Source organism: Aulonocara sp. 'chitande type north' Nkhata Bay, linkage group LG15 (genome assembly GCF_057382095.1).
Source record: "Aulonocara sp. 'chitande type north' Nkhata Bay isolate Kocher_YH1m ecotype deep benthic linkage group LG15, A_spYH_male_GT1.1, whole genome shotgun sequence".
Lineage (NCBI taxonomy): Eukaryota > Metazoa > Chordata > Actinopteri > Cichliformes > Cichlidae > Aulonocara > Aulonocara sp. 'chitande type north' Nkhata Bay.
The window spans coordinates 226,356-251,445 of record NC_141358.1 but is presented as its reverse complement, the minus strand read 5'-3'; the positions used below and the strand labels follow the sequence as shown (position 1 = coordinate 251,445).

General features: G+C 44.6%; 3 protein-coding genes, 1 non-coding gene and 1 pseudogene across 4 annotated transcripts; 3 read left to right on the top strand and 2 right to left on the bottom strand.

The window, feature by feature from the left end:
- Nucleotides 1-12,484: 12,484 nt before the first annotated feature.
- LOC147312182 (integrator complex subunit 9-like) lies at nt 12,485-14,125 on the top strand. The gene is made up of 5 exons (XM_086264555.1): nt 12,485-12,563; nt 12,993-13,160; nt 13,365-13,463; nt 13,544-13,681; nt 13,766-14,125. The coding sequence occupies exons 1-5, from the start codon at nt 12,489-12,491 to the stop codon at nt 13,937-13,939; spliced, it is 654 nt and encodes a 217-aa protein (XP_086120681.1). The 5' UTR covers nt 12,485-12,488; the 3' UTR covers nt 13,940-14,125.
- A 1,960-nt stretch (nt 14,126-16,085) lies between these two features.
- Nucleotides 16,086-18,653, bottom strand: LOC147312181 (glutaredoxin-related protein 5, mitochondrial-like). Its single transcript, XM_086264556.1, has 2 exons — nt 18,225-18,653; nt 16,086-17,233 (listed from the first exon to the last, which is right to left on the bottom strand). Exons 1-2 carry the CDS (start codon nt 18,520-18,522, stop codon nt 17,061-17,063), a joined length of 471 nt encoding a protein of 156 aa, XP_086120682.1. The 5' UTR covers nt 18,523-18,653; the 3' UTR covers nt 16,086-17,060.
- A 273-nt stretch (nt 18,654-18,926) lies between these two features.
- On the top strand, nt 18,927-20,659 carry LOC147312179 (PRKR-interacting protein 1 homolog pseudogene; annotated as a pseudogene).
- Nucleotides 20,050-20,324, top strand: LOC147312180 (small Cajal body-specific RNA 13). The gene has a single exon (XR_015125256.1).
- LOC147312178 (high choriolytic enzyme 1-like) lies at nt 20,388-22,384 on the bottom strand. Its single transcript, XM_086264554.1, has one exon. The coding sequence runs from the start codon at nt 22,295-22,297 to the stop codon at nt 21,506-21,508; it is 792 nt and encodes a 263-aa protein (XP_086120680.1). The 5' UTR covers nt 22,298-22,384; the 3' UTR covers nt 20,388-21,505.
- Nucleotides 22,385-25,090: the final 2,706 nt, after the last annotated feature.

The window sequence follows — 25,090 nt, the reverse complement described above, 5'->3', positions numbered from 1 at the left end:
ATAAATATTAATCTGTGTAAGGCAGAGGTTGTGCCCTTCACGATTATTCATGCTCTCTGGTCACATTCGTCAAGAGTAAACAGTCCTCCTGTTTACCTAATGCTGAACATTTGGTAGGTGAGTGGGCATAATTGATGCCTTCATACTCTATTCTGGAGGATGTAATTAAACATGGTCTGCTATAGCAGACATTCATCTCTTTCTTCACTTCCTTTTGCCACACACACACACACACACACACACACACACACACTCATCAGACTAACATGCAGAGCACACTTCTGCACGATTGCACTCTCATCCATTTCTTCAACAGCAGTGCCTCGATTCACTCGAAATTAAAGGCAGCGAGCAAGTTAATTTCACAGCTTTTTGGCATGTTATCAACTCTCCTGCAGCTCTAACTGTGGCCTCTGCCTTAGTGTCTTGGTTTTTTAGGCGTGGGCGGGGTAATGTATGATTAACTTCTCGCTTAAGTGTGACGGAATCATCAGCACGCAGAAAATAAGCCAATAAGACGTTTTTTATGCCTGTGCATCATTGCCTGTGAAGCACTGATGACAAATGTCTGGGGAAATCTTTTATTAAGGCGTGGCCTTCAACATTTTAAATAGTCCACACATACATAGAGAAAAATGTTTGCGTCAGTCGGTTTGGGATGTTTACAGCCCTGCACTCGTCTCCGTCCAAGATCTCAACCAAATCCTGGGCTCTTTTCCTTCTTTTTCTTTCCCATTTTGTTTTTTTGTTTTGCTCGGTAAACCACACTGCATATATTTCAGCTGAAGCCTGTGATGTTTTGGTGCAGGAATGCCTGAGACTGGCAGGATGTACTACCAACAGAAATTCCTTTGACCACTCTAGTTTCTGGATTACACTAAAATATGTCCAAATTGCTGGATACAGTTTCTGTTTCTGCTTTGTCTGTAGGGCGTCCAGCCCTGAAGGCAACTTAATATACACTTTCTGTCATTTACAGCATTACACAGACAGACATTAAACTTCAGGTAACGAGTTCCATCTTTGTTCTTGTCTCCATCCAGTAATGTGAGCTTAGCTTCAGGCTTCAGAGTGATTGTCTCAGGCCAACACCTTCTCACTCCATAAGCGTAATATTTTACGCTGGGTGACAAATCGTGAACATTTTACGCTTTCGGGTACCCAACACGTTCCTAAATGACGACATTGGAAAAACGAGAACACGTGACAACCGTTTGGACTCAATCTACACATGTTCGTTCATTTTCTTAAAATCGCTTTGGAGAACACTATTTTACGACATTTAACTGCTGGTTAGGGGTAGGGTTAAGTTTAGGGGGCTGGAACATCATTCCACTGCTTTCCACTGCCAGCAGTGACCACAGACTGCACCTCTGTGGAATTTAATGGCAGCACCATGCTGGAGCAGGTACGGGTGTAAGCATGACTGTGTGGCACAGACCTACACAACCATCATTGTTTTCTTCTCTTAATCATCAGCTATACCTGCCATTAGTAACTGCATTTATCCAGCGTAGCGTATCAGTACGTATCAGTAACATACCAGTATCAACGAGTGCTGAAAAAAAATCAGTATACTCTTACATTATGCATAACCCTATTCTGCATGCACAGCCATTTCTGCTGAAGCATCCTTGAACAAGCAAGACACCCTTGAAGTTCCAAGTACCTTCCCTTTACTGCCAAACTGCCGCTAGTGAAGTGTGCACAAATTTACTGTGTCTCAGCGCATTAGAAGAATTAGGTCCTGGCAACATTGTGTGTAATGTGATGATTTTACGGCAATATATCTTAGAGTGCATGTCTCTGTGTGTGTGTGCATGGATCACTGAATCTAAGACATTTTTGCATTACATTTACCTGCATTTGTCTTTGTCCACCTGTCAGTTCAGTTGTCAGAGCAATGAAACAGGGGCTAAGCTAAGCTGGCTGGACCCCGGGGAGCTGCTGGCCTACCTGTAGACAGCCACGTCAGATTTTATTCCCTGCTCTGCAACACAATCATACAGTGAGAGAGGGCGAGGGAGCGCCATCAGTGGAATACTGATGCAGGAAGAGGCCAGGGCATCGACAAGCTCACAGAGGCTCGAGGAACATCGAGGCCAAGGGATGAATTCTTAAAGATGCATTTTGCAGGACTTGGAGGAATGTAGCTGGAGGAATCACACGAACTGCAAGGAACGCAGGAGGTCGGCGTGAGTTTGTAGGAGGCTGCTCCCAACGAGGTTAAAGGGGAGATAATTAAGAGTGATCTTTCAGCTGCTGGGTTTTTTTTTGCAAAAGTTGAACTTTCAAAAAGAAAAACCAGCTGGAACTTAGTGAAAAGTTTGGAGGCAACAGTTTGCAAGGTCAGTGAAAAGAGTCTGTGACACTGTAATGTACATGATGACAATATAAAAGCTGCAATGCAACAAATGCAACATTTCACAGATACAGATAATATCCTCCTTCTGTAGCTTAAACCTGTTGGCTAGCTGTTTCTTGCTCTCTGGTAACTTTGACAAGAGAAACATGATCACTAACATGTTAGAGAAAAGCATGTAGAGTCCCGCTCTTCCCTAATGAGTTGCGATAGATTGCTGCCCCTCCCAGAGCCTCGTACAGGAAGTTTCCTTCCATTAAAAAAAGGAGCTTTTCCTTCCCACTGTCGCCAAGTGCTTGCTCAGGGGGTTGTGTGATTGTTGGGCTTCCTTTCTGTCTTATAATATGAAATGATTTGAGCCGATTGTTGTTTTGTGGTGTTACATAAATAAAACTGAACTTTACCTGAAGAAGCATGTACACGTGCAAACAGCAATTCACACAGCATAGCGAATGTCTCTACAGGCCTCTTTGCTCTTTTTTATATTTTAGTTCACATGAATCTCAACAGACTGTCAGCTGATTACATCAAATTGTCTCATTCTCTCAGTGCTCACATAAAAGTCATTAATTTCCATCTAGATCCCAGGAAAGCTCTCCTCTGTACTTATTCCTGTTCTCTTTTTCGGACAGACAACAGACTGATTAAGAAATTTCGACTTTGACGTAAATATAAGCGTATTTAAAGTTTCAGCTCAAAATACCACCGAGATGCTTTCTTCCCTGCCATGCCTGAATAACCCTGGTTCTGAGCTCTTTTCCAAACAGTCTGTTTCAGTGTCTGTCGATGTAAATGGAACTGGAACCAGTGACAGACAGAAGCTGCCAATGGGAGCAGCGCAGCACAGTCGTCACAGATGAAGGCCTGAATCAGACAGTCTCGCCTAAGCTTTGGTTGACTTCTGTTTACCCGGAAACTAAATTCTTCTTTTTGAACAATCCCACTTTTCATTCTGTGAACAACAACAAACCCTTTGTGTTTCACGTTTTGGCTGCAATTAAAATTGTTTCTTTTACATTTCTAACCTGATTAAAATGACTTCCCCATTAAACCCATTTTTGATGACATGACTGATAAGTGACAGTAACAGGATGTACATGCATGAGTATAAGCCTAATCAACTTCACTGTTTTGTTCGGACAATCTGCATCTGTTTCCCGTGATGGAATAATAAGGACTGAGAATCACATGTCGACGGTAAGATTTTGTTTGGTTATCAAAAACAGTTTAAAGTTCTTAAGAAACAGGAAAAGGCTCAACAAGGAGCCGACACAGGACCTGAGAAACACATCTGGACCTTCATCCATCTGCTGTTTGCTGAAGCGTCATCATAATTTGAGCCACCATGCAACACCATTTGGAAAGCACCTGATTACAAAAACAACACCAGTGCAGTAAAGGCAACCCCTCACCCCCCCAGTGTAACACTGTCATCATGGACTGGCCTCCCCACTGCCAGGACCTCAACGTTAGTGAAGCAATGTTGAATCCTCTTGATAGAAGAGAAGCAGAAAAAAGCAGCTGACAAAGAAGAAAAGCTTGGAAATGATGTCAGCACGTGCAGAAAGTTGAGTAATCACTCAACAAGTGGGCCTGAGTGGAGACATTAAAACATCCATGCAGCATGAAAGCTGCTCATGGCTGATGGACCAACAGCAGCACATGGGAGAGTGGTCCACAGACCAGATGTACCACATGCTGTGAACAGCGCCTCCATCTGACAGCAGCACACAGGCCATCCTTGAACACGCTGCAGTACTGGAGCATAAATCCCAATATTCAGGCCTATTTCCCATTTTTGGTGTAAAATGTAAATAAATGAGGGGCGGCTGAAGACTTGAGGGAAGGAAGGGCACATAGCCTCTAGAGAGCCCTGTGACCATCTGAGCACTGCGGCTGGTTTACCTTTAGTCCCCTCCTTTTGAAACTTTTTGCATTATATCTCGAATGTATTGAAATGTTACACAGAGGCATCACTGCGGGGTGAAGAATATTAGGAAAAGACTTGTGGCTAGAAAGAAGGTTTAGTTCAGATGCAGGCGGACATCTGGGAGCCTGCGAAGAGAAACTGAATAAGAGGCGCTCCCTCCTCTCCGTACAGCTGATATTAATAAGCCCCATTTGCTCCTAAAGAGCTGTTCAGAAGCCAAAAAGCAGACGTGTGGTTACACTGGCAGCTCCAAAACTTTCACATGTATAACTGTGCAACTGAGAGGCAGATGGAAAAAGGTAAGTCGTGCTGGAAAATCCTCCCTGAATAAATAAACATTTAAAAAACACTGTTAATTTTTGCTCCAAGAATCTGTTTATGTCCGCTGTTTCAGGTTATTGGAGAAGTTCATGCAGAGACTACAGAGCAGCCAAAGCACTGCGAGCATTTTAGCTGATTTACAGTATTATTCCCATCTAATAGCTGGCTTAAAATGCTAATCATGCATGCTAATTCCTAGCTTAGTGTGCCTATGGATTAGAGGCCTGTGTAATGTACAGTTAATCCCATATACACTGCACTGAAAATCCGCCTTAAAGCGTTTCTCATCATCACAAATTTTCTCTCTAATTATGTCTCCTGAGAGGGGCTCAACTCCCACTTGGACTGAGTTGGTCCACGTTGGATCCTTAGATCCACATTAAAGTGAAAACAGAAAACATGCGCTGGATCAGGCTCTGCTTTTCCATCCAGATCGATAGATTGGACTTGACTGACGCTGTCTTGCATGCTTCGCAGCTCTTAATAGAACTGAATCTTATCAGAGAGCAAAAACATTTCTGTCTTCCCATTATAGCTTTAATCATCAGTTCTACCTCTGCACAGTCACATCCAGTCAACACTCAGTTTCTTTAAACTTCAGTTAAGACATCCAAGAGCAGTTTGGAAAACTGTACCGCTGAAATCAAACGCAATGTGACTTCTCTTCTTTCGGCAAGTGTGTGTTCGTCTGTGCGTTGCTGAAATATTAATAACCTATTAATTATCAGAAAAGTGGGAGACATAGCAGGGAGTGAGACAGAGAGATCGAGGCCACACGGATCTGAAAGAATACAAAGAGAAGGGAAAATGAGGCTGAATTTGGCTTTATACTGTCCATCCCTGGAGATTCTCCTCGCTGCTGATTGTTCTGCCCCTTTCAAAGCATCCACTGTGCTTTCATTACCGACTTCTGCTTATATTTTGATCAAATCTAGAAACAAGCTCCATTAGCACTCTTTTAGGGCTCTTTTCATTATCACACTGCACACTCTTAATACAGCAGCATTAAACTCTTTAACTTATTCACGTCTGATGTCTTTCATTCTGAAGCGACATGAATCCAAATGTCAGAGATTATTATAATACGTTACTATAAAATTATATAAATAAATCCAAATACTATTTCAATATAATGTCATTAAGTATAATTATATATGATATTGTAGCTGCTGTACAGCTGGGACAGGCTGAAGGAGAAAATGTCCCACATAGCTTTTTCATGTCAGTATGAATGTTGTTGAGTCATAAAATATTGGAAATACACGTCGTCTGCTAGCACAGCTACGACTGACTCTCGGTCCTCTTTTCTCCGCTGCATGCCTCCACCTCCTCCACCTGCTCTCACTACAGGTCACAGTGTCATCTGCAAACGTCACAGCCTCCAGACCCTCACCTGCGTCTCAGCGGGGAAACCAGGGTTAGTGCAGCGAACTCAAACTAGATTAGAAAAAAGACCCAAACAAAAACCAAGTGAAGCAATTTTGATCGTCATGCTTGATGAGACTCTACGAGCCTGTGAGTCAGCTGCTTTCTACAAGGTCTGCGTTCGTATTGTAACACCTACACTGATTTTCCTGAATATTGCCTCCTGCAAAATTACCAAACAACAAAAGCTAAACTGAAATGAGCAAACCCTGGAAACTAACATGAATTAAAAAAAACAATAAACTATACCAACTTGTAAACAGGAAGGACCTCTCGCCCCTCACCTTGCACCCGTCTGCCATTTCTACGGCACACCTCGCCACATGTCCTGCACCGCCCTCACATGCTTCTCCGCCAGTTTCTCTCTTGGCACCCGATCTCGAGCTTTCTCTGGATCCACAAAGACGCCGTGCGACCGCTTCTTCTCTGCACTTCACCATCGGCGCTCTCAAAGCAAACAACCCATTTGTAGCGCTCGAAGCCATACAGCTGCTCGCTGATCATCACCTCTCTCGTTAACCTGGCTTCAGCAACTCTTTCCCACAGCTTCATGCTGTGGCTCATCAACTTTGTCCCTCTGTAGTCGCTGCAGCTCTGCACATCACTCTTGTTCTTGAATGATATTAGAATTTCAATTGCCCAAACAGCTGAGCAGACTCTGTGAACAGGCTGTTAGTACCACTAACCATACAGCCAGGCCAGTTATTCAGCACATAAGTGTGTCATCAGACCACAACCATGACTGAGAGACAAACAGTGTGTACAGACCCGTATGTCAGTCAAAGGGGCTTCAGCCCTAATAACACATAGCCTACAGCTAACAGTAATTTTTATTAGATACAAAAGCAGTTTTCTACCATGTAAGCGTGTGAGCGTGTTTACTTGAAGGACACTTTAACACGAGGCTCCACCTATAAGGCCGTCAGTGCAGTTTTGAGCCCTGGAGGTCGTCTGCTTGGTCCTCTGGTTCAGAGTGTAGACGTGTTTGGACCACCTCAATTTTTTACATTAAAAACAAAGCTCGAGTTCATAAAATATAATTCATCACCTCAGTTTGAACAGGCCGACAGTATGTGGAGCACACAGCTCTTAAAATACTTCCTACCAGTGGACCAGATCTCACAGGACGTGTGGTTCTCCTGCTGGGCTACAACGTGCAGGTGCTAATGAACACAGCCCAGCGAGGGCTAGCACAGTCTCCTGCATGTGCACTATACACTAGTGGTTAAAGTCCTAGAGGTAGTAAAAATATAGCTTTTCTTCCTGACAAATAAATCCTAAGGTGCAATTATATATGTTCTTTTAAAGTTTGCGAAGAAGAAATATGTGAATTTGGAACATAAGGGTCCCAAAAACGTCATTTTGGTGATTCATGGATCACAAAAACTTTTTATGCAAAGTTCAGTTGAATTCAGAGAATGATATGCATGAAAAAAAGATGACTCAAAGAGTTTACAGTGACAACTATAGATGGTAAAAGTTGCAGGTTTATCTTCTTAAATTTATCGTGGCGTGCAGAGTTCTTATGCAAATCTGTGGTCGCGCGGTTTCGAAAGACATTATGGATATGGCCTTGAAATTACAGAGGAACTATTTTGCCAAGAGGGTGCTTCTATTTCACATTCGTGGCACAAAAAATACCTGAAACTGTCAACCTGAGCCAGCAAGATTAATTCTTGCTTCTTTTATTGGGTTCATTAGCCAGTGAAGGCTGAAGCCAAATATGGAAATACTGTACATCTTAGGTTGATACAGTGCATATATAAAGAAGTTGATCATCTCCTGTCCACCTCTGCCCTTTTGCTCCATCTAATTTAAATGATCTCAGCATATTTCTGCAGACGTAGAGTGTATCAGCTGCACAATGTTCATTGATTTATATTCCTGCAGATACTTGAAAACCAGCGGGTGTCCCGTTGCTTGTGTCTTGTATGTCGGTGTTTGAGGGCCAGAATTGAATGTATTGATGCACTGACTTCATCACTAATACATACGCATTTTCTGACATTCCACAGTGGATTTGTCCCAAACTGGCATTCCTGCACAGAGACCGTCGCAGCACAAGTTAGGGTGTTTCTGTACTTTCTGCACACGAGTGTCTTATCTCATCTTGTCTGAGTGATAAACACAGCATTTAGACATCACGTTACATCATTTACATTATAGACCAATAGTCCTTTTTGTATATTTAATGTCCACTATAGTCTTAAAATAGTCTGTATATGAAACAGGATCCTTATCAAAGATTGCTCTTAATCTCCAGATTTGCTTTTTGCCTCTGATGGTGGAAGAAAATATTCCGTCTCCTGCTCAGGTTATCGCTGCTTGCAGAGCTAATCAGGCTGGTAATGATGGCTCTGTGTGTGTTGGTGCGCACACGCCTGTTCGAGTGGCCCTTATCTCGTGTCCTCTTGCAGCCTCGTCCATACAGCGCATTAACCGCTCTGCCTTTCTCTAACTTCTACATAATACACGCACATTCAATATGTGCTTGGAATATCAAAAACGCATTGTGAAACACATCTTATCTTTTAAAAGAGCCTGTTTTGTTTGCTCTCTGATAAGTGTAACACAGCGTCCGGCGATTTCCCCCGATGTTTGCTAGGTTCTTTGAGCCTAGCAGCGATCATAAGCTGGTCCCTGCTGACCGCACTGCCTCACTTTACGGAGATTACAAAGCACTGTGCACCACGAAGGTCGCAGAACTGCGTGAGCCGAGCAGGAGTCCACATCAAAATGCAAAATGATGCAAAATATTATAATAGAGATTATAAATAATAAATATTTTCCTTTCTTTATTGATCCCAATATCCACCCCCAGGTGCTGAATGCTAATCCAATACCAGGGTTCTTTCCTTTTGAAATAGAAATTCTGACAAGCCTCTGAGTCGCACTGCTAACGGCTGCGTGAGCTCACGTCAGGCTACAGCTGCACATTTTTCCCATTTCCAACTATTTCTAACTTAAAATGGATTGTTTTTGATTTTAGAAACAGTTTGCCATTTATATCCTTTTACAACTGAGTCTCACTTCATATTCCTCTTATTGTATACAAGGCTGCACTCATTATATGTTCCTCAAAGAATATGTGTGACTGGAGCTAAACTTTAATAATGATTATTTCAGGCTTGTTAAAAGAAGAGTCCACATCACATACAGTAACAATAACACTCATGTCAGGCGTTATATTCGCTGGTATTCTATGGGCTCAAATTGTGGTCATAAATATTTTGTACTTGTAAATCAGGATTTGTATGTATAAAAAGAATTTGTGTGCGGACTTCAAAAAAGCACCCCTCCGACAGCCAAACCCATCTGTTCTCTGATTGGATAGTTAAATTTGTGATTGACATGAAATTGGCCAATCAGATCAAAGGAAGAAAAATAGGGTCAACATTCATACTTGTAACTTGAAACTTGAGTGCAGAGTTTCTCACAGATTTTTTGACTGAGTCCACACACAAATCTTTGTTACACACACACACAAATTACACATACAAATCCTGATTTACAAGTACAAAATATTTATGACCACAATTTGAGCCCATAGTATTCTGCTTATCTTGTGGGGTTTTGTTCAGTCCTGACATATGGAAGCACATGAAGCATCACACAGTTGCTGCTAATTTGTCAGCTGCACATCCATGATTAGACTGTTGCTGTTCCAGCACAGATTGTGACCTGGTGTCTGTGCAGGCCTCACTGTCCTGTTCAAAGTTATTTGAGCTTTATGACATGGATCATTCTCCTGTTGGAAGCATCCATCAGAAGATGGGCACACTGTGGTCACAAAGGGATGGACGCGGTCGCCAGCAGATCACGACTACGATGATTACGAATGCCACGAACCGTGTACGTTACTACTAGGGGTGCAACGATACACAAAATTCACGGTTCGGTTCGATACTTTGGTGTCACGGTTCGATATTTTTTCAATACAAAAAAAATGTTCATGCCTTTTTAATTTGTCATTTATTAAAATTATAAATATATATTTTAACTCAAAAGTACAGTTTTTAAATTTAACCCTAACCCTTGTGCGTGTTTTTTATTTTGACAGCGAATGCGCACCTGCGGACCACTTATGTGCAGCCCTGGTTATTTAGCTCGTCATATTGCAGCCACAGAAATTCTTTTGTCCATGAAACCATAAAGCTGCACTTTCTTTTTGCCTTATAGTCTGATTTGTCATAACTTTTCCGTTTTGTGGTAAGCTTTTCTTTGGCTGTCACTTCTTCACCCTGACCTGTCTTATTTGGCTCAGCAGAACTAAAATATATATCTGTCTGTGAAGGTTCTCAGTCATCCAGGTCATCGTAGTCAAATATAAATCCTGCTGCTTTTACACACTCACTCACATAAGCTCAGCGATTCTCTGCGCGATCAACCTCTCACATGTTTAAGCTGCGGGAGATTTCACTTGTCATGTTTGCTCAGTAAGCTAACGATTAATAAGACGATGTCAGAGGAATTGGTGCACAAATTATCATCACTCACAGATCAGTGCTGTCGCTCTCTATACACAGTTCGCACGATTGCAAAGTGAAAGCAAAAAAACAAGCGCAAATTCAAACGCGACTTCAATATGTCACATATTGACAGTGGCTCACCGATGCCAATGACATAATTACCCAGCTACATTTCTGAAAGAATGCAAAAGCATTGACATATATTTTTCCTACAATAGCCCGACGGGCAGGGCAGAGATAGATTTTGGTAGCCCGACTGAAAAAATCGCTAGCTCCAGGACGTCGGGCTAGCGATATTGCGAGCCCTGTATCTGATTGAGGAATCACTCATCTTTGGAAAAGAGAGTTTATTACAGAGAAATGTCTCTTTCCAAAATAAAAGCTATACTATACGCTTCTTCTGGGCTATATTCTCAGCAGCATAAGGAGAATCACGTGCTAACAGCTGTCTAAATGACTCGGCTAAAGTTAGTAGCATGCTTGTTGTTTTTGTCTTTGCACTAGGATGATGTCGGCGTAAATGTGCAGTCATATTCGTTGTGTTCCCACTAGTGCTTTCAGGTTAATCTCGTTGAAATGACCTTAACGCCACAACACGGCAAATCTCCGTTAACGAGCTACCGCCGATCGCTCCGTGCATGGGGCTAGACGGCCAACACGTTAACGAGCTAACTGCGCTAACACACTAGTTCACACCAATGTAATTGAGCATTGCGTGGCACATCCAACATACTGTTTTACTTTAGTCCATGACTCGCTTACCTTCAGGGTCATACGTCACATGAAAACCAAAATAGTTCCAAACGCCAGATCTGAATGAGAGTGGGGGAGGTTCATGTTGTAAGGAGAGCTTAACTTCTGTCTCGCTAGCTTGCCCTGCGCTCTTCCTTCTGACTATGCTGTCTGTGTGGAGCGCTCAGTGGATCTGCGCTCGACAGTGCAGCCTAGGCGGAGTAGTCGAACGCAGATTCACTGAGCGCTCAACACAGACAGCATCGTCAGAAGGAAAGTTGATAAAATAAATTACAAATGTTGTATTGTTCGATACATATGCGTACCGAACCGAAAGCACTGTATCGAACGGTTCAATATCGATACGAATATCGTTGCACCCCTAGTATCTGTATCGGTCCCATACTGACCTAAATTACTGGATCGGATATCGGAGAGAAATAAAAAATGTAATCCGATCCGTTAAATATCACAAAAGCACCTCACAAAACTTGCGACACGGCGTAACTCGGCTCATAACCTCAGCACGTCGGAGCCGTGTGCGTCACGCGATAGAGCGGCTGTGGCGTGCGAGACCTGTTGGCGGTCTGGTTGAGCGTTTGGAGCCTCGCTACCAAACCAGCATTTCATCTCTGAGGAAGTGTTTATGTTTTATGCAAATTCATGTTTGGTTGGAGAAAACTTTGAATTGGAAAGCATTAGGCAAATAGTATGTTCGACCAGGCCAGTGCTGTCACAAGTCATTAATAACAGATGACATGTAGCCATGAGTTGCATCAAATGTGAGTGAGATGTGCTTTTGCCTGGAGCGCATCATACCTCTAACACACGTTTTAAAAAGCAGAGTCGACTGATACAAAGATACCAGGATGAAAACACAAGTACACCTGTGGAGCTGGTGACGAGGTCACGTTGATAAACTGGTGCTTGAATGTGCTGCTGATGTTTCAGCTCATCCAAACCAACAAGCTGAAGCACTACCCCAGCATTCACGGAGACTTCAGCAGCGAGTTCCGTCAGCCCTGCGTGGTTTTCACCGGTCACCCCTCTCTGCGCTTCGGGGACGTCGTTCACTTCATGGAGCTCTGGGGCAAATCCAGCCTTAACACCATCATCTTTACTGGTAATTACAGCTATCGCTACATCTCTCACACGTGACTAAAACAAGGAAAGCCTGAGCTGGTAATGTCCTGAGTGCCTGATCTTTCTCACTCAGAGCCGGACTTCTCCTACCTGGATGCCGTTAGCCATGAAGTGCGTTTACTGTCCCATTGACACACGGCTCAACTTCCACCAAGTATCAAAGCTGCTCAAGGAAGTCCAGGTATGCTGTTAGCACCTGATCTGATTATGAGAGAAATACACAGAAATAGAGCCGAGACTAAGGAACGATGATTCTACGATGAGGAGGGAAAGGCTGCATCATGATGCTAGAACTGTGCTGTGCCATAGTGACTGAGTCTGTGAGAGCGCTGTGGGTGAAACGGGAGAATGGAAAGCAGATTTCCAAGTTAACAGACAATATACAAATAAAATGGCAGAACAATGTGAGCGTTCAGGGCAGAGCTCAGGGAAGCAGCGGGTCTTGCTTAAGATTTGAGGGATTTGATCGAAGCATCCCTGTAGTTCCAGGATGGCCCATTCGCAGCACTAGTTCTCGTTTAGCTGTAGCCTTAATTTAAATGTTAACAAAGCCAGCTTCAGCCGCTCACATTTGTACTCTGTGTGTAAAAGCCGTGTCTTCTTCCTGCAGCCTCTCCACGTGGTGTGTCCCGAGCAGTACACCCAGCCTCCTCTGACCCAGTCCCACCGCTCCGACCTGATGTTGGAGCTGCAGCCTCCTCCTATGCCCTACAGACGCTGCTCTGTTCTCAACCTGCCCTTCAGACGCCGCTACGAACGCATCTACATCCTGCCTGAGGTGAGGCCCCGAAGAGAAGGAAGTCAAAACTCCTCAGAGATGGATCTGAGTTTCTGGCCACAGAGTATCTGTTGTATCTGGTGAATTCTCTGATCACTATGACAACATGGCGTTTGATCAGCTGTTTTTATTGAGAAATCCTCTCGCTGTCAGAAAGCAGGCGGACGGTTTTAATTGCTGAGAGTCGTATTCTTCTCTTCCTAGCTGGCCAACTCCCTGGTGCCCTCTGAGATCAAACCCGGCGTCTCTGTGGCGACCGTGTCTGCGTTGCTGCACTCAAAGGACAACAAGCACACGTTACAGGTGAGCCCAGAATGCTTGCACTTCCATTAGAGAATCAGCTGATCAGAGCTCAGCTGCATTTGTCTTTCATTTGTTCCCAGTCGGTGCCCAAACCCCCTCCCATGCCCCCCAGCAAGAAGAGGAAGCGTGTGATTGAGGAGCCCCCCGTAGCGTTGGCCCCTAAACCCATGCTGAGTGGAGCTGTGGCCCTGGAGGCTTTTCTGGCCACTTTGCAGAAGGTGGGAAATGTGAGCGAGAGGGCTATCAGTGTGCTGTGATAGTAGCACTAACTTAATGCTAACTTGTTATGTGCTCATTTGCAGCACGGGATCACAGAAGTTAAAGTGGAGGAAACTGCAGACGGGCACATCCTGCACCTGCAGGCGGAGGACACGCTCATTCAGCTGGAGGAGGACGGGACGCATATCGTCTGTGACAGTGAGCCACTGAGGACCACGCTCAGGGACCTGGTGCTGCGCTTCCTGCAGAAACTCTGAGCTGAATCCTGGCTGTTAGTTTCTAACAGTGTTTCTGCGTCACTGGATTATGGAGAGAAGCGGAGGGGAAGGTGTGGATGCTCAACGGCCATATTTACAGTCGTTTCACTGTACAGCATTGTTTGGTTTTATTTTATAAAACTCGCACATGTATTATTTTGTATTTAAAAGTTTTCCAGAATCGTACAGTGACTGTCGTTCATCACTTAGTCTTAGGAAAGCTTTAATAGTGGAAGCTGAGACGTTGCTCACGAGCCCGGGCTTTGTGTAGCCGGTGTGTTCCTGCGTTGTGTCTGACAATGAAGGGTAAAAGAAACCAAGACCTCGCTCCAGCTCCTACAACCAAATGCAAACAGTAGGGAAGAGGGTCAGCTCCACCCACCACAACTCCCAAGCTAGCAAGAATGACCTGTTCATGCTAGCACTGACTGTGCCTATAACACATGTGACACACACGTACTGCACATTTACATTTACAGCATCTAGCAAAGACAGACACAATGACTGAACTAAAGACACACAATCAGAAATATCAGGGTGGCTAAATATACATTATGTGTTGCAGTGTTGGGGACGACACCGACCTCCCCCACAGGGGAATTGTAGAAAAGGGGAGAGGCCAAAGGGGAGCACTGTTTATAGGGTTGCACCAAAGAAGAAGAACAGTGAGGAGGGGCTCCAACTGAGAATGAACAAAACTACAGGCTTGAAGGTCCTAACAGTCGGGTATAACAGGAAGGGTTTGGGGTCTAGAACACATTTTGTGTAATTATAACAATATGTCATTTATGACCCGGTTACATTTGCACAGGATAGAATGAGGAAAGCGCTTTACTCACATTCCTCAGAAGTGTTCCTTCCTGAAACTGAGTAACAGCAGGTGTGTTTTCCCAGCACACGCCGACATGACACAAGAGGAAATGCACAGTAAACATGTTCAACAGGAATGATGGCTGCATATTTAAGCTGGGCTCCCTGAACACACCAGGGCCTCTGTCAGTGTTCACAGTGGTTTGCTGTTTCCACACACTCACACTCACACTCTTCTGGAAATGCTCCGTTTCTCTGGTGAGGAAACAAACAACCATTTCCTCCCGTTCTTAAACACAGTTGCACATTTTCCAGCGGGAGGAGTCGCCCCCTGCTGACCACTATGAAGAATACCAGTTTAAGGCACTTTGAATGCAGCTTCGTGTCTCAGAACCAGGTTCTGTGATATTCTTCCAACTACATAGACTCCAGATGTTTTACACCGAGTGTGTTTGGCATTTGAATTTGGCCTGGACTCAGACACAGTTTTTCAGCTTGATGTGCACTTACCGAGACACCGTGTGAAAGTTTTGCCTTTTAACATTTGCGTGTAACTTTTCCCAATCTCACAGTGATGAAGAGTCCTGTCAGAAATCCCTGAAGCCAGATTCAGATACTGAAAACGTTCATGTGTAGCACCTTTTTGTTTAGTTCACTTTTCCTTCACATGTGGAGCCAAAATGTCATATTTGATTTACGTCAGCATGTTGTGCAACGAATTCTTTAAAAAATGAGTCCAAGTTAGACAAAAGAAGTTTCTGACCTATAAATGCATTTATAGCAGATGAACGGTATCTGAGTCATGTTCACAAGAATTAGAAAAAACAAACTGTATTAAGCTGACACAGGAGCCGGGAAACACCTGCACAGAAAAACACACAGTGGGACACCAGCAGTCACGGACTGGCCTCCCCAGAGCCCCGACCTCAACATCATTGAAGCAATGTGGGATGATCCTGACAGAGAAAGCCAAGATCCAAAAAGATCTTTGAATGTTCTTCAAGAAGCCTGCAGAACTATTTTTGGAGGATACTTAGAGAAATGAGAAGAAAGCTGAAAAGTAAAGACGGTCACAACAAATATTCCAGCAGGTTCAAACTTGTACAAAGTCAGTTTGTCTTATAAACTGTTTTCTAGTGCATTTAAAAATGTTTAAAAAAATAATCAAAAAACTAAAAACACCCATTTCTCAAATTCTTAGTAAAACCCAAGGAAGTGATGTGGCTCATGACGTCTGCACATTACTGCAAGTCTGGCCCAGCTCACAGTAAAAACTACTGTGAGTAACCCCGCTGACAAAAGACCGACATGCATGAGGCACGACACCGACAACTCATTTGTGTCACAAAAGATTTAATCAGTGCAGAATTGATTACACGCGTCAGAAGTACATCTAATAATAAGCTGTACAATATCTTACAGCGTAAGAAAAAACAACTAAAACAACACTTCACCTTCAGAGTGAAATACAGACAGATGCAACATTAACTGCTTCGGCTGGTACACGTGTGCAGTAATCTCATCTTCAGGGTGGTTTTAAAAAAAGAAAAAAGGACATAAGGTATCAGGTACGTTACGTTTCAGCGGATCCTGACATTGACGGTTTCCACGTGGTTCCAGGCAGGAAGAACAAACAGGGGACTGTCCAGTGATCGATTCTGCAGCTACGGCCACTAAAAAACTGCTAGATTATCAGTGGCTTCATTAAAGAGAAGATATTCATACCAGCACGAAGCCACGTTGTCCCCTCTTTGTTCTGTTTCCTGAAACTACAGGCAGTGCATTTAAGAGCGTGATGACATCATTAGCCGATGAGGCCCAGGCAGCATGAATAATGACCTTAACTTAGGCGTGGTACAGTTAGGCAAGTCTAAAGCTCATCTGGTCTTACACTGAGCGTGGAGGACAGCGGCGAGGGGAAGATCGCAGAGGACTGATGTAACCAGGTGAGAGCGCAGCGAGCGCTCAGGTGGCAGCTTGAACACGGTGATCACAGCCGGCTCTGTCGCGGTCAGCTGGCAGTTTGAGGTGGGAGTGAGGGGGTGATGTCACCGTTCTTCTTGGAGGTGCAGAAGTATTAAAGCTTTTTATTACAACAGGATGGAAAGACTCATTGTAACGATGTTATCGTTCAGCTCTATGGAGCTTTCATTTGGCCCGCAGCTTTTGCTTTGGGGTTCGCTCTCATCATGGGAGCCATGGTGCCCTCAGCTGTGCTGGAAAAAAGGTGGTGGCGGCGGCAGTGGGGAGGGGTTCAACCTGATAAATGCGCCTTTGGATGAGTCAGCCGCGTCACGCTTATACCCGTCCATTACTTGGACTCTTTCTCTGCGTCCAGCACTGCAGAGCGGATGCCCAGCTTCTTCAGCTCCTCCACCAGGTCTCCGTTCTGGTGCATCTGCAGAAAGATGTCGCAGCCTCCCACAAACTCGCCATTGAAGTACACCTGAGGGATCGTGGGCCAGTTGGAGAAGTCTTTGACTCCTGTTGAAGGCAGACAGCGTTAATACTACCAGTCCTGTTTCTCTGAACACCTCGTGGGTTTTAAAATTAGGCGTAGCAGTTTGGTTACATGCCTCATTAGCATTTTTAAGGAAAATCTGAGGGGTGGGGTTTTTTTTTCTACCCACTGAAACTGTAGCAAAAGCACAAACCTCCACACTCACAGCAAAGGGTCTCCAACCCAATTCAGATTTATTCATTTAGTGCAACAACAGTGGCCTCCAGGCACTTTATACTGTAAAGTAAATAATGGAGAGAAAAATCCCAACAATCAGGCGACCCTTATGAGCAAACCATAGATGGAAGAGGGAAAGATGAACTGCCTTTTAGCAGGAAGGCAGAACCAGGTTCAGTGAGGGGCCATCTGTGAGTGGTTGGGGGTGAGGGGAGGAAGCCAGGAGAAAACACACTGGAAGAGCCTCTTCTCTTAACCCCCCCCCCCCCCTTTAAGCCCTTTAACATCAGTATTATGTTTGTTAGTGTCCAGATGCGGCTGTAAAATACAACATTCAGACTATATAACAATATGTAAATTGATCCAATCGGCCATTATCAGGTATTTCACTCTAAACGTGGTTAAAGACACTTAGACAGGACAACGGGAGCACATATTGCTGATGTCATCTGTGAGGACGCTTCCCTGCTCTCCGACATGTCTCGTGTCATTATCGGAACAATGGGGATCGAGTCCTGACAGAGGCCGGGACTTTGATACCGATGCTAACGTTACCCCACCCTTTGGTGCTGCTGCACAACACTGATAAAAACTGGCCATGGAGTGCCGTTGACAGCTATCCTAACCGAATGCTGCTTTGAATGAGGTAACGATCAGGACCCGACACTTCAAGGATGTTTAAATGAGCTGCACCCAGCATGTGACGCTTTTTCTGCCGGTTACAAAGTAACCAAAACGGTACACGTTCACCTGAGAGGTGACAACCTGTTGCTGTCAGGCAGACTCCGGGTTACTGACCTTGTCTGAGGTCCTGGTCCTCCAACACGTTGTACGCTGCGTAGTTGTCCACGCCGTGCATCCGGAGGATCTGAACCACAGCGTTACTGAAGCCGCACATGGGCTGCGCCGGCGTGCCTTTCATAAACACCACCACTTTGTCCTTCTTCACCATCTCACCGAGGTCTTTCTGGAGATCCGCCGCCGAGCACAGGAGCCGGACTGAGGCCCACTGCGAGCGGCCGTCGGTTTGTCTGGGCAGGTAGACAGCCGGACCCGAGCGGAGACACCGAGCAGCGGATCGGAATAAACTGTTCATGGTTTGTGTTCAATTATCTCGTTACAAGAGGAGAAGAAACGTCCTACAGACGGGCCAGAGTCGGAGTAAAAACAGCCAGTCAAACTACTGTCGCCTCACTGTTACGATGAGGGGCGTTTACGTGAACGGTGATTGGACAGCTTCGCCCAGTCTTCGCCGAGTCTGATTTGCTAATGGTGGCGTCACACGTCATTCAACGCTGGCGAATGTAAGACGTTTAAAGTTATTGTGTTAGAAAATATAATAGTAACAATGTTACAATAAAAATAAGAATAATGTGGCATTCACATGTCATGTATATGAATATGGCATGTTTTCTTTGATAAAATAAAACATTATATAAAAAAAAAAAAAAAAAAAAAAAATTTTCAGGTCACAGAAGCAGAAAAGGACTTCCGGAGCATTTTACATTCACAGGAAGAAGAGGGTAACTGTTTGAAAGATGGCGGCGCCCACGCAGAAGAATAACAAACCGGGGAAACCTGGAGGGAAAGAGGCTCAGCCTCTCATTATCGCCAAAACACCGGCGGAGGAACAGCATCTGAAACTGGAGAAGTTGATGCGAAACCCAGATAAGCTCGCTCCGATCCCGGACCGACCCAAAGAATGGAACCCGCGAGCCCCGCCGGAGTTCGTCCGGGACGTGATGGGCTCCAGCGCGGGTGCAGGCAGCGGAGAGTTCCACGTTTATCGCCACCTCCGCCGCAGAGAGTACCAGAGACAGGACTTTCTGGACAAGATATCAGAGAAGCAAACTAAGGACGAGGAGTACCTGGAAAAACTGGAGCGGAACAAAGAGGCCGCCGAAGAGAGGACAGCGAAGCGGCGGAAGAAGCGAGAGAAGATGAAGCAGAAGAAGCTCCTGGCGAAGAAAGCTAAACGTGAAACTAAAAGCAAGAAGGAGGGAGACGACGAGAGCTCCGAGAGCGAGGAGGAGGACGAAAGCAAGGATGAAGATGAGGAAGACGAAAGAGAAGCTGAGGATGACGCAGAAGCGCCCAGCTTCATCATGGGGAAGAAATGAACCCGTGAAACGTGGAAACTCCTCGCAGTTGGACACACCAGCGACACTTCAAGCCTTTGAAAATAGAGGAGATGATTTGGATCCTGTGGTGAGCCTGCAAACAGGAAGGTGGACCTGACCTGCTGCAAGGATTAAAAACATTGTCGCTCATCAGCAGAGACACTTGGACTGCCTCGTTTAGCAGGCAGGAGAATCCACCGAGGGACCGATGTTTGAAAGAGGAATTGTTCAGTGTAGTTATTCATTATGGCTTCCAGGATCACACCTGGAAGCCTTTGTCGTTGTTATATTTCAGTATGATTCAGGCTTATCTGCAGGGAAATCCAGCTTTGGTTTTAAGTTAGGAATGTTAACAGTATTTGGAAATAATCTATTTCAATGTGCTAAATGTTTTGAAATAAAACTGAATAATAAAAACACCCGGGTGTTGTGCAAGTTGCTCACAATGAAACCCAACAGCCAAGATGATACTTAGACATGTGATTGATGCTTCGATGTTCTCCTGTGCAGCCTTGTGAAGCTGCCCCTGGCCCAGCCTGTTGCCTGTGGGTACAACAAGCTGCAGAAAGCAACTCAAAGAATGAAAAGGCGTGGCTCCTGGAGGCTCGGGAGTGTCACGTGCGATGTTCTTTGAACAAACCCCTGCCTTCCACGGTGGTGACGACCTCCCCCGGTAGCCGTCACCTTTCTTGAGGCAGGTAGAGTAAAATCTGGCAGCCAGATATTGTCTGAAACAGGGGAAGCTCTTCCTGTCAGACACTGTTCAGCTGTCACACTGAAGCCTTTGGGAGGCTTTGCTGTTTAGTTTCAACTATTAAAAACACTCAGAACGTTTGTTTGCTTCAGTGTAATAGTTTGCCTGTGCCTACTTGTTAGTTTGCTCCTTTAATACAAATAAGAATATAGCTGGAAGCAGTATCACATGTTCCCCGTTGGATTAAAAAAAATGCACATTTCTCCTAATCATATTAAATTCAAATGATTTCCTTTAAATGTGATACCTGAACATGTTTTAAAACAACATTTGCTCTCTTCCTTCTTTGGTTTAAACTTTTTCTTTTATTTAACAAAATGGGCCAACGGGACTTAAATAAAATGTGTTTTTGGTCTTTTTATGGTCTGAAAGTCATTAAAAAATGTTTACCTAGATTCACAAAATATAAAAAGTGTTTCATTGAAAGAGCTGTTAATGTGCACGTGCTTTATGATTTTAAGTATCTCTTCAAAAATTCATCCTGTCAGCAAGAACAGAAAAAGGATGTTTGATGTACACGTGGCTTTCTGTTAGCTGTAGTGAAACACATTTAGGTCTTAGGAGTGTATCTTTAATATATTACTGGATATTTTTATTTATGATTTATTTTAATACCCGATGAAGATCAGTTACAATTTTTGACATTTGTTTTTTTTCCTGCACAGCTGTTGTTCATTCAGGTGAGTTTTCAAACTAGCTGCTTATTATTTAACAAAAGATTCAACTTGAGAAAATGTATTTATTAGCTTTCAGCCCTCCTGCATGTGTATATGTTTGCTGAGTTGCACAGCTAAAGAAGACTCGCAACCTTTGATTTGACCTTCACAAAAGTAAAGGAGTATTAAAATGAATTATTTTCATGTATAATTAACACGAGAGCTCTGTGCATATTATCACACTGTATTTGCATCATATAGTTTTTTGAATAGCGATGCATTGAGGAGGACATTTCCACAAGCCTGACTGTAGATACGGATTGGTGGAAGAAAAAGTAGAAAGGATGAGGTAAGAAAAGACAAATCATAAAGAATGAAACAAGTATTGGCGAGGAAATGAATCACTAATATCCAGCGTACCATTTTAATGCACTTTATGTGTTTGACCTTACAGCTCATTATCTCCCTATAAAACACTTGTGAACACATAAGTGGAAGAACCTTTGGGAACAAATGAAAACTTCTAATCAGACAAGCTAACGTGTGTTTTCAGCAGCCGTACAGCAGGTTGATCCTCCTGATGTCCCAGTAGGACATGCCCTGCCTCTGGCCAATCTGGACGTTGCGGTTGGGGATGGGGGAGATGGTTTCCCTGCCATTGATGGAGAAGGCTGTTCTTTCATAGTGCATTATGGAGGAGTAGTCGTAGGGAGTGTTGAGGTTGTTGGTGTCCTGCTTGTCGAAGTTGTAGGCCATCTGTGAGTCGATGTTCTCCCAGTTGATCCTGACGTAGTAGTCGCGGTCGCTCCTGGTCTGCTCGTGCTGGAAGCCCAGAGCGTGGTTGACCTCGTGCTGGACGACGCCAAAGTAGACGCAGCCCTGCCTGTTGAGAGACAGAACCTGCTTCCCTCCCTGTCTGCCCAGAGGAGAGAAGCATCCGTTCTGGCTCTCGATGCTGATGTAGTCGTTCTGGTTCTTACGGTCGACAAAGCGGACACAGGTCTGGCTGTGGAAGGACCGCAAGGCATTTCTGATCAGCTGCCTTTCCCCGCTGCTGTACTCACTGCTGATGGTGAAGGGAACCGTCACCAGGCCGTTGTTGTCTTTCTGCCACAGGCAGCTCTGGTAACTCTGGCATTTAATGGCATTTCTGCTTTTTGGAAGCAGGATGTCTCCTTCCAGCAGGATCTCGTTGCTGCCATTGTTTGCGGTCAGAATCCTGGTGGTGATATCGACGGTGTGGTCTTCCTCCACCTGGCCCTCTCCTCCTCCTCTTTCCTCCATGAGAGGATGAGCCTGAGAGAGGCCGAGCAGGAGCAGCAGGCTGACAGAGGGACTCATCTTCAGAGTGGGTCTGGTAGCTGTGGAGCTTCTTTGCAGAGCTGCTGTGGAGAGACTCCTCGGAGCTTCGTGTCTGACACAGTTGAGTCACAGGTCTTTATACTCTCCTCTACAGGTGTGTCTGCAGGAGTGTTATGGGCTGAGGTCAGTAGTAATAAGGGGGCATTAGTCCAAGTTGGCAGCCAACCAAACCGGTTTGACAACCGGTTTGATGGTTTCATGCGTGTGCCCGTTCAGGTGTGCTCGGGGCATGCTAGTTCATGTGTGGAAACACACAGGGCGTCAGAGGGGTTATATGAGTTTATGTGTTTTTAACTGGGTTTTAATTTAATCAAACCATAGGGTTTTTTAATTAAACTATTTTTATCACTTAGGTGTGTCTCAACATTCAGTTATGCAGACATATGTCTTCTTAAAAGCAATTCTTTGTTTTGCGGGCGGAGTGGAAGCTGTTTTGGTTCCAGTGTTGGGAAGGTTACTTTTAAAATGTATTCCATTACAGATTACAGATTACATGCCCCAAAATGTATTCTGTAACGTATTCCGTTACGTTACTCAATGACAGTAACGTATTCTGAATACTTTGGATTACTTAATATATTATCATGCATTTTTACAACTACGTGAATGTACTATTGCTGTGATTTATTACTATTACTGAAGGTCCGCGGCTCTGAACCGTAGTTAAGGGACCTCTGACTAATACGTCGGGTTCGTGTCGGGCTCGTAGCTGAAAAATAGCTTTACTTTGTTGTCTGGGTCAACTTTGCTAGCAGAGACAGAGAGAGGCGTAGAAAGGCTGCTCCAACGGAACTTATTGTTTCGGAGGAAAACACGAACACAGCGTACAGTCGAGTCTAAATAGCTTATTTACAGCTGGGCTCGTCAGGCTCTCTGTTTGGCTGCAGTGGTTATTATTATATTTACATGCTTCCAGCTCCCGTTTCTGCTCGATGACAGCTCGTACTTTTCCTGACAGGGACTAGAAAGAGAGAGCAGATTTCTCCTGTTTTGGCTTCCTGTTAAATCCAGAATTGAATTCAAAATCCTGCTCCTCACATACAAGGTCTTAAATAATCAGGCCCCATCTTATCTTAATGACCTTGTAGTACCATATCACCCTATTAGAGCACTTCGCTCTCGCTCTGCAGGCCTACTTGTTGTTCCTAGAGTATTTAAAAGTAGAATGGGAGGCAGAGCCTTCAGTTTTCAGGCCCCTCTTCTGTGGAACCAGCTTCCAGTTTGGATTCAGGAGACAGACACTATCTCTACTTTCAAGATTAGGCTTCAAACTTTCCTTTTTGCTAAAGCATATAGTTAGGGCTGGACCAGGTGACCCTGAATCCTCCCTTAATTATGCTGCAATAGACGTAGGCTGCCGGGGATTCCCATGATGCATTGAGTTTTTCCTTTCCAGTCACCTTTCTCGTTCACTATGTGTTAACAGACCTCTCTGCATTGAATCATATCTGTTATTAACCTCTATCTCTCTTCCACAGCATGTCTTTATCCTGTCTTCCTTCTCTCACCCCAACCGGTCGCAGCAGATGGCCCCGCCCCTCCCTGAGCCTGGTTCTGCCGGAGGTTTCTTCCTGTTAAAAGGGAGTTTTTCCTTCCCACTGTTGCCAAAGTGCTGCTCATAGGGGGTCATATGATTGTTGGGTTTTTCTCTGTATCTATGAAGCGCCTTGAGGCGACTTATGTTGTGATTTGGCGCTATATAAATAAAATTGAATTGAATTGAATTGAATTGAAAAGACGGAGCGGGTCTGGGCGACTGGTTTTAGAAGTATCACTGCAGCGTTTATCTTCTAAAGAGCTGAATGTTATTTGTGACCATTTACTGTGTTAAAAACTAGCTGGCTTTGTCTCACTCTTAGTTCAACATTCCGAAATCCCGATTTTTTCTTTCTTTCTTTCTTTCTGTTCCGTTTGGCTCTTTTGCATCAGAATTGTTGTCTAAAGGCAAAGGAAGATGCCCAACGGATTTACTTTACCACATTGACCATCCCAGCCTTGCCGTAATGGTCCATTTGATTCACCTTTTATTGTTCATTTTATTTTCATTTGCTGAATACGGGACAGACTTGACTGGGGGAAAGAGAAACAGCTGAGAAGAGGGACGGGGGAGAAGGGCAAAAGACAAAAACCAACAGAACGGGCAGAGAAAAAAAAATGCATATATCAATCACCTGGATCACCTGCTGAGAAAGAAAAAAGAAAGCAAGCAGAAGAGAACAAGAGTAATAGAATAAACAACATCACAATGATATATGGGAATATGACAGTAAATACTAAATGTTAAACATTATTGTGCAGCACATAAGATCAACAGAACACAGTGTGCTTTGAGGTAGGAGCCAAAAAGGGTGTAGTTTGTGGGTGTGATCACCCGTGTGTACACCTGTGAGCATGGACGCGCTTGTTTTTAAAAGGTTCCTTCATGTAATGATCTGCTAGAGGGTGTGGGGGGCCACAGCCCCGTCCTCCAGGGCGTGAAGCAGGTATGGAGGAGATCAAAACTCCAGACATCCAGAGGCCCCCAGAACACAAGAGACCAAGGAAGACCAACAGAGGGGCAGCTGCGCCACTGTCCCAGAAAGAGCTGAGGAGAGTCCCAGATGAGGGCTCACTCAGCAGCCGCGGAGCAGAAGCCAGGGGGAGTTGCAGTGACGCGCCCGTGAGCTCCGCCGGCAGCCAGCCGTGCCTGAGTGACCGAGCCCCAGGCCGAGAGGCCGGGGGCACCCCACCTCCGAAGTGGCCCGAGCGAGCCCCAGGCTCCAGGCCCCGATA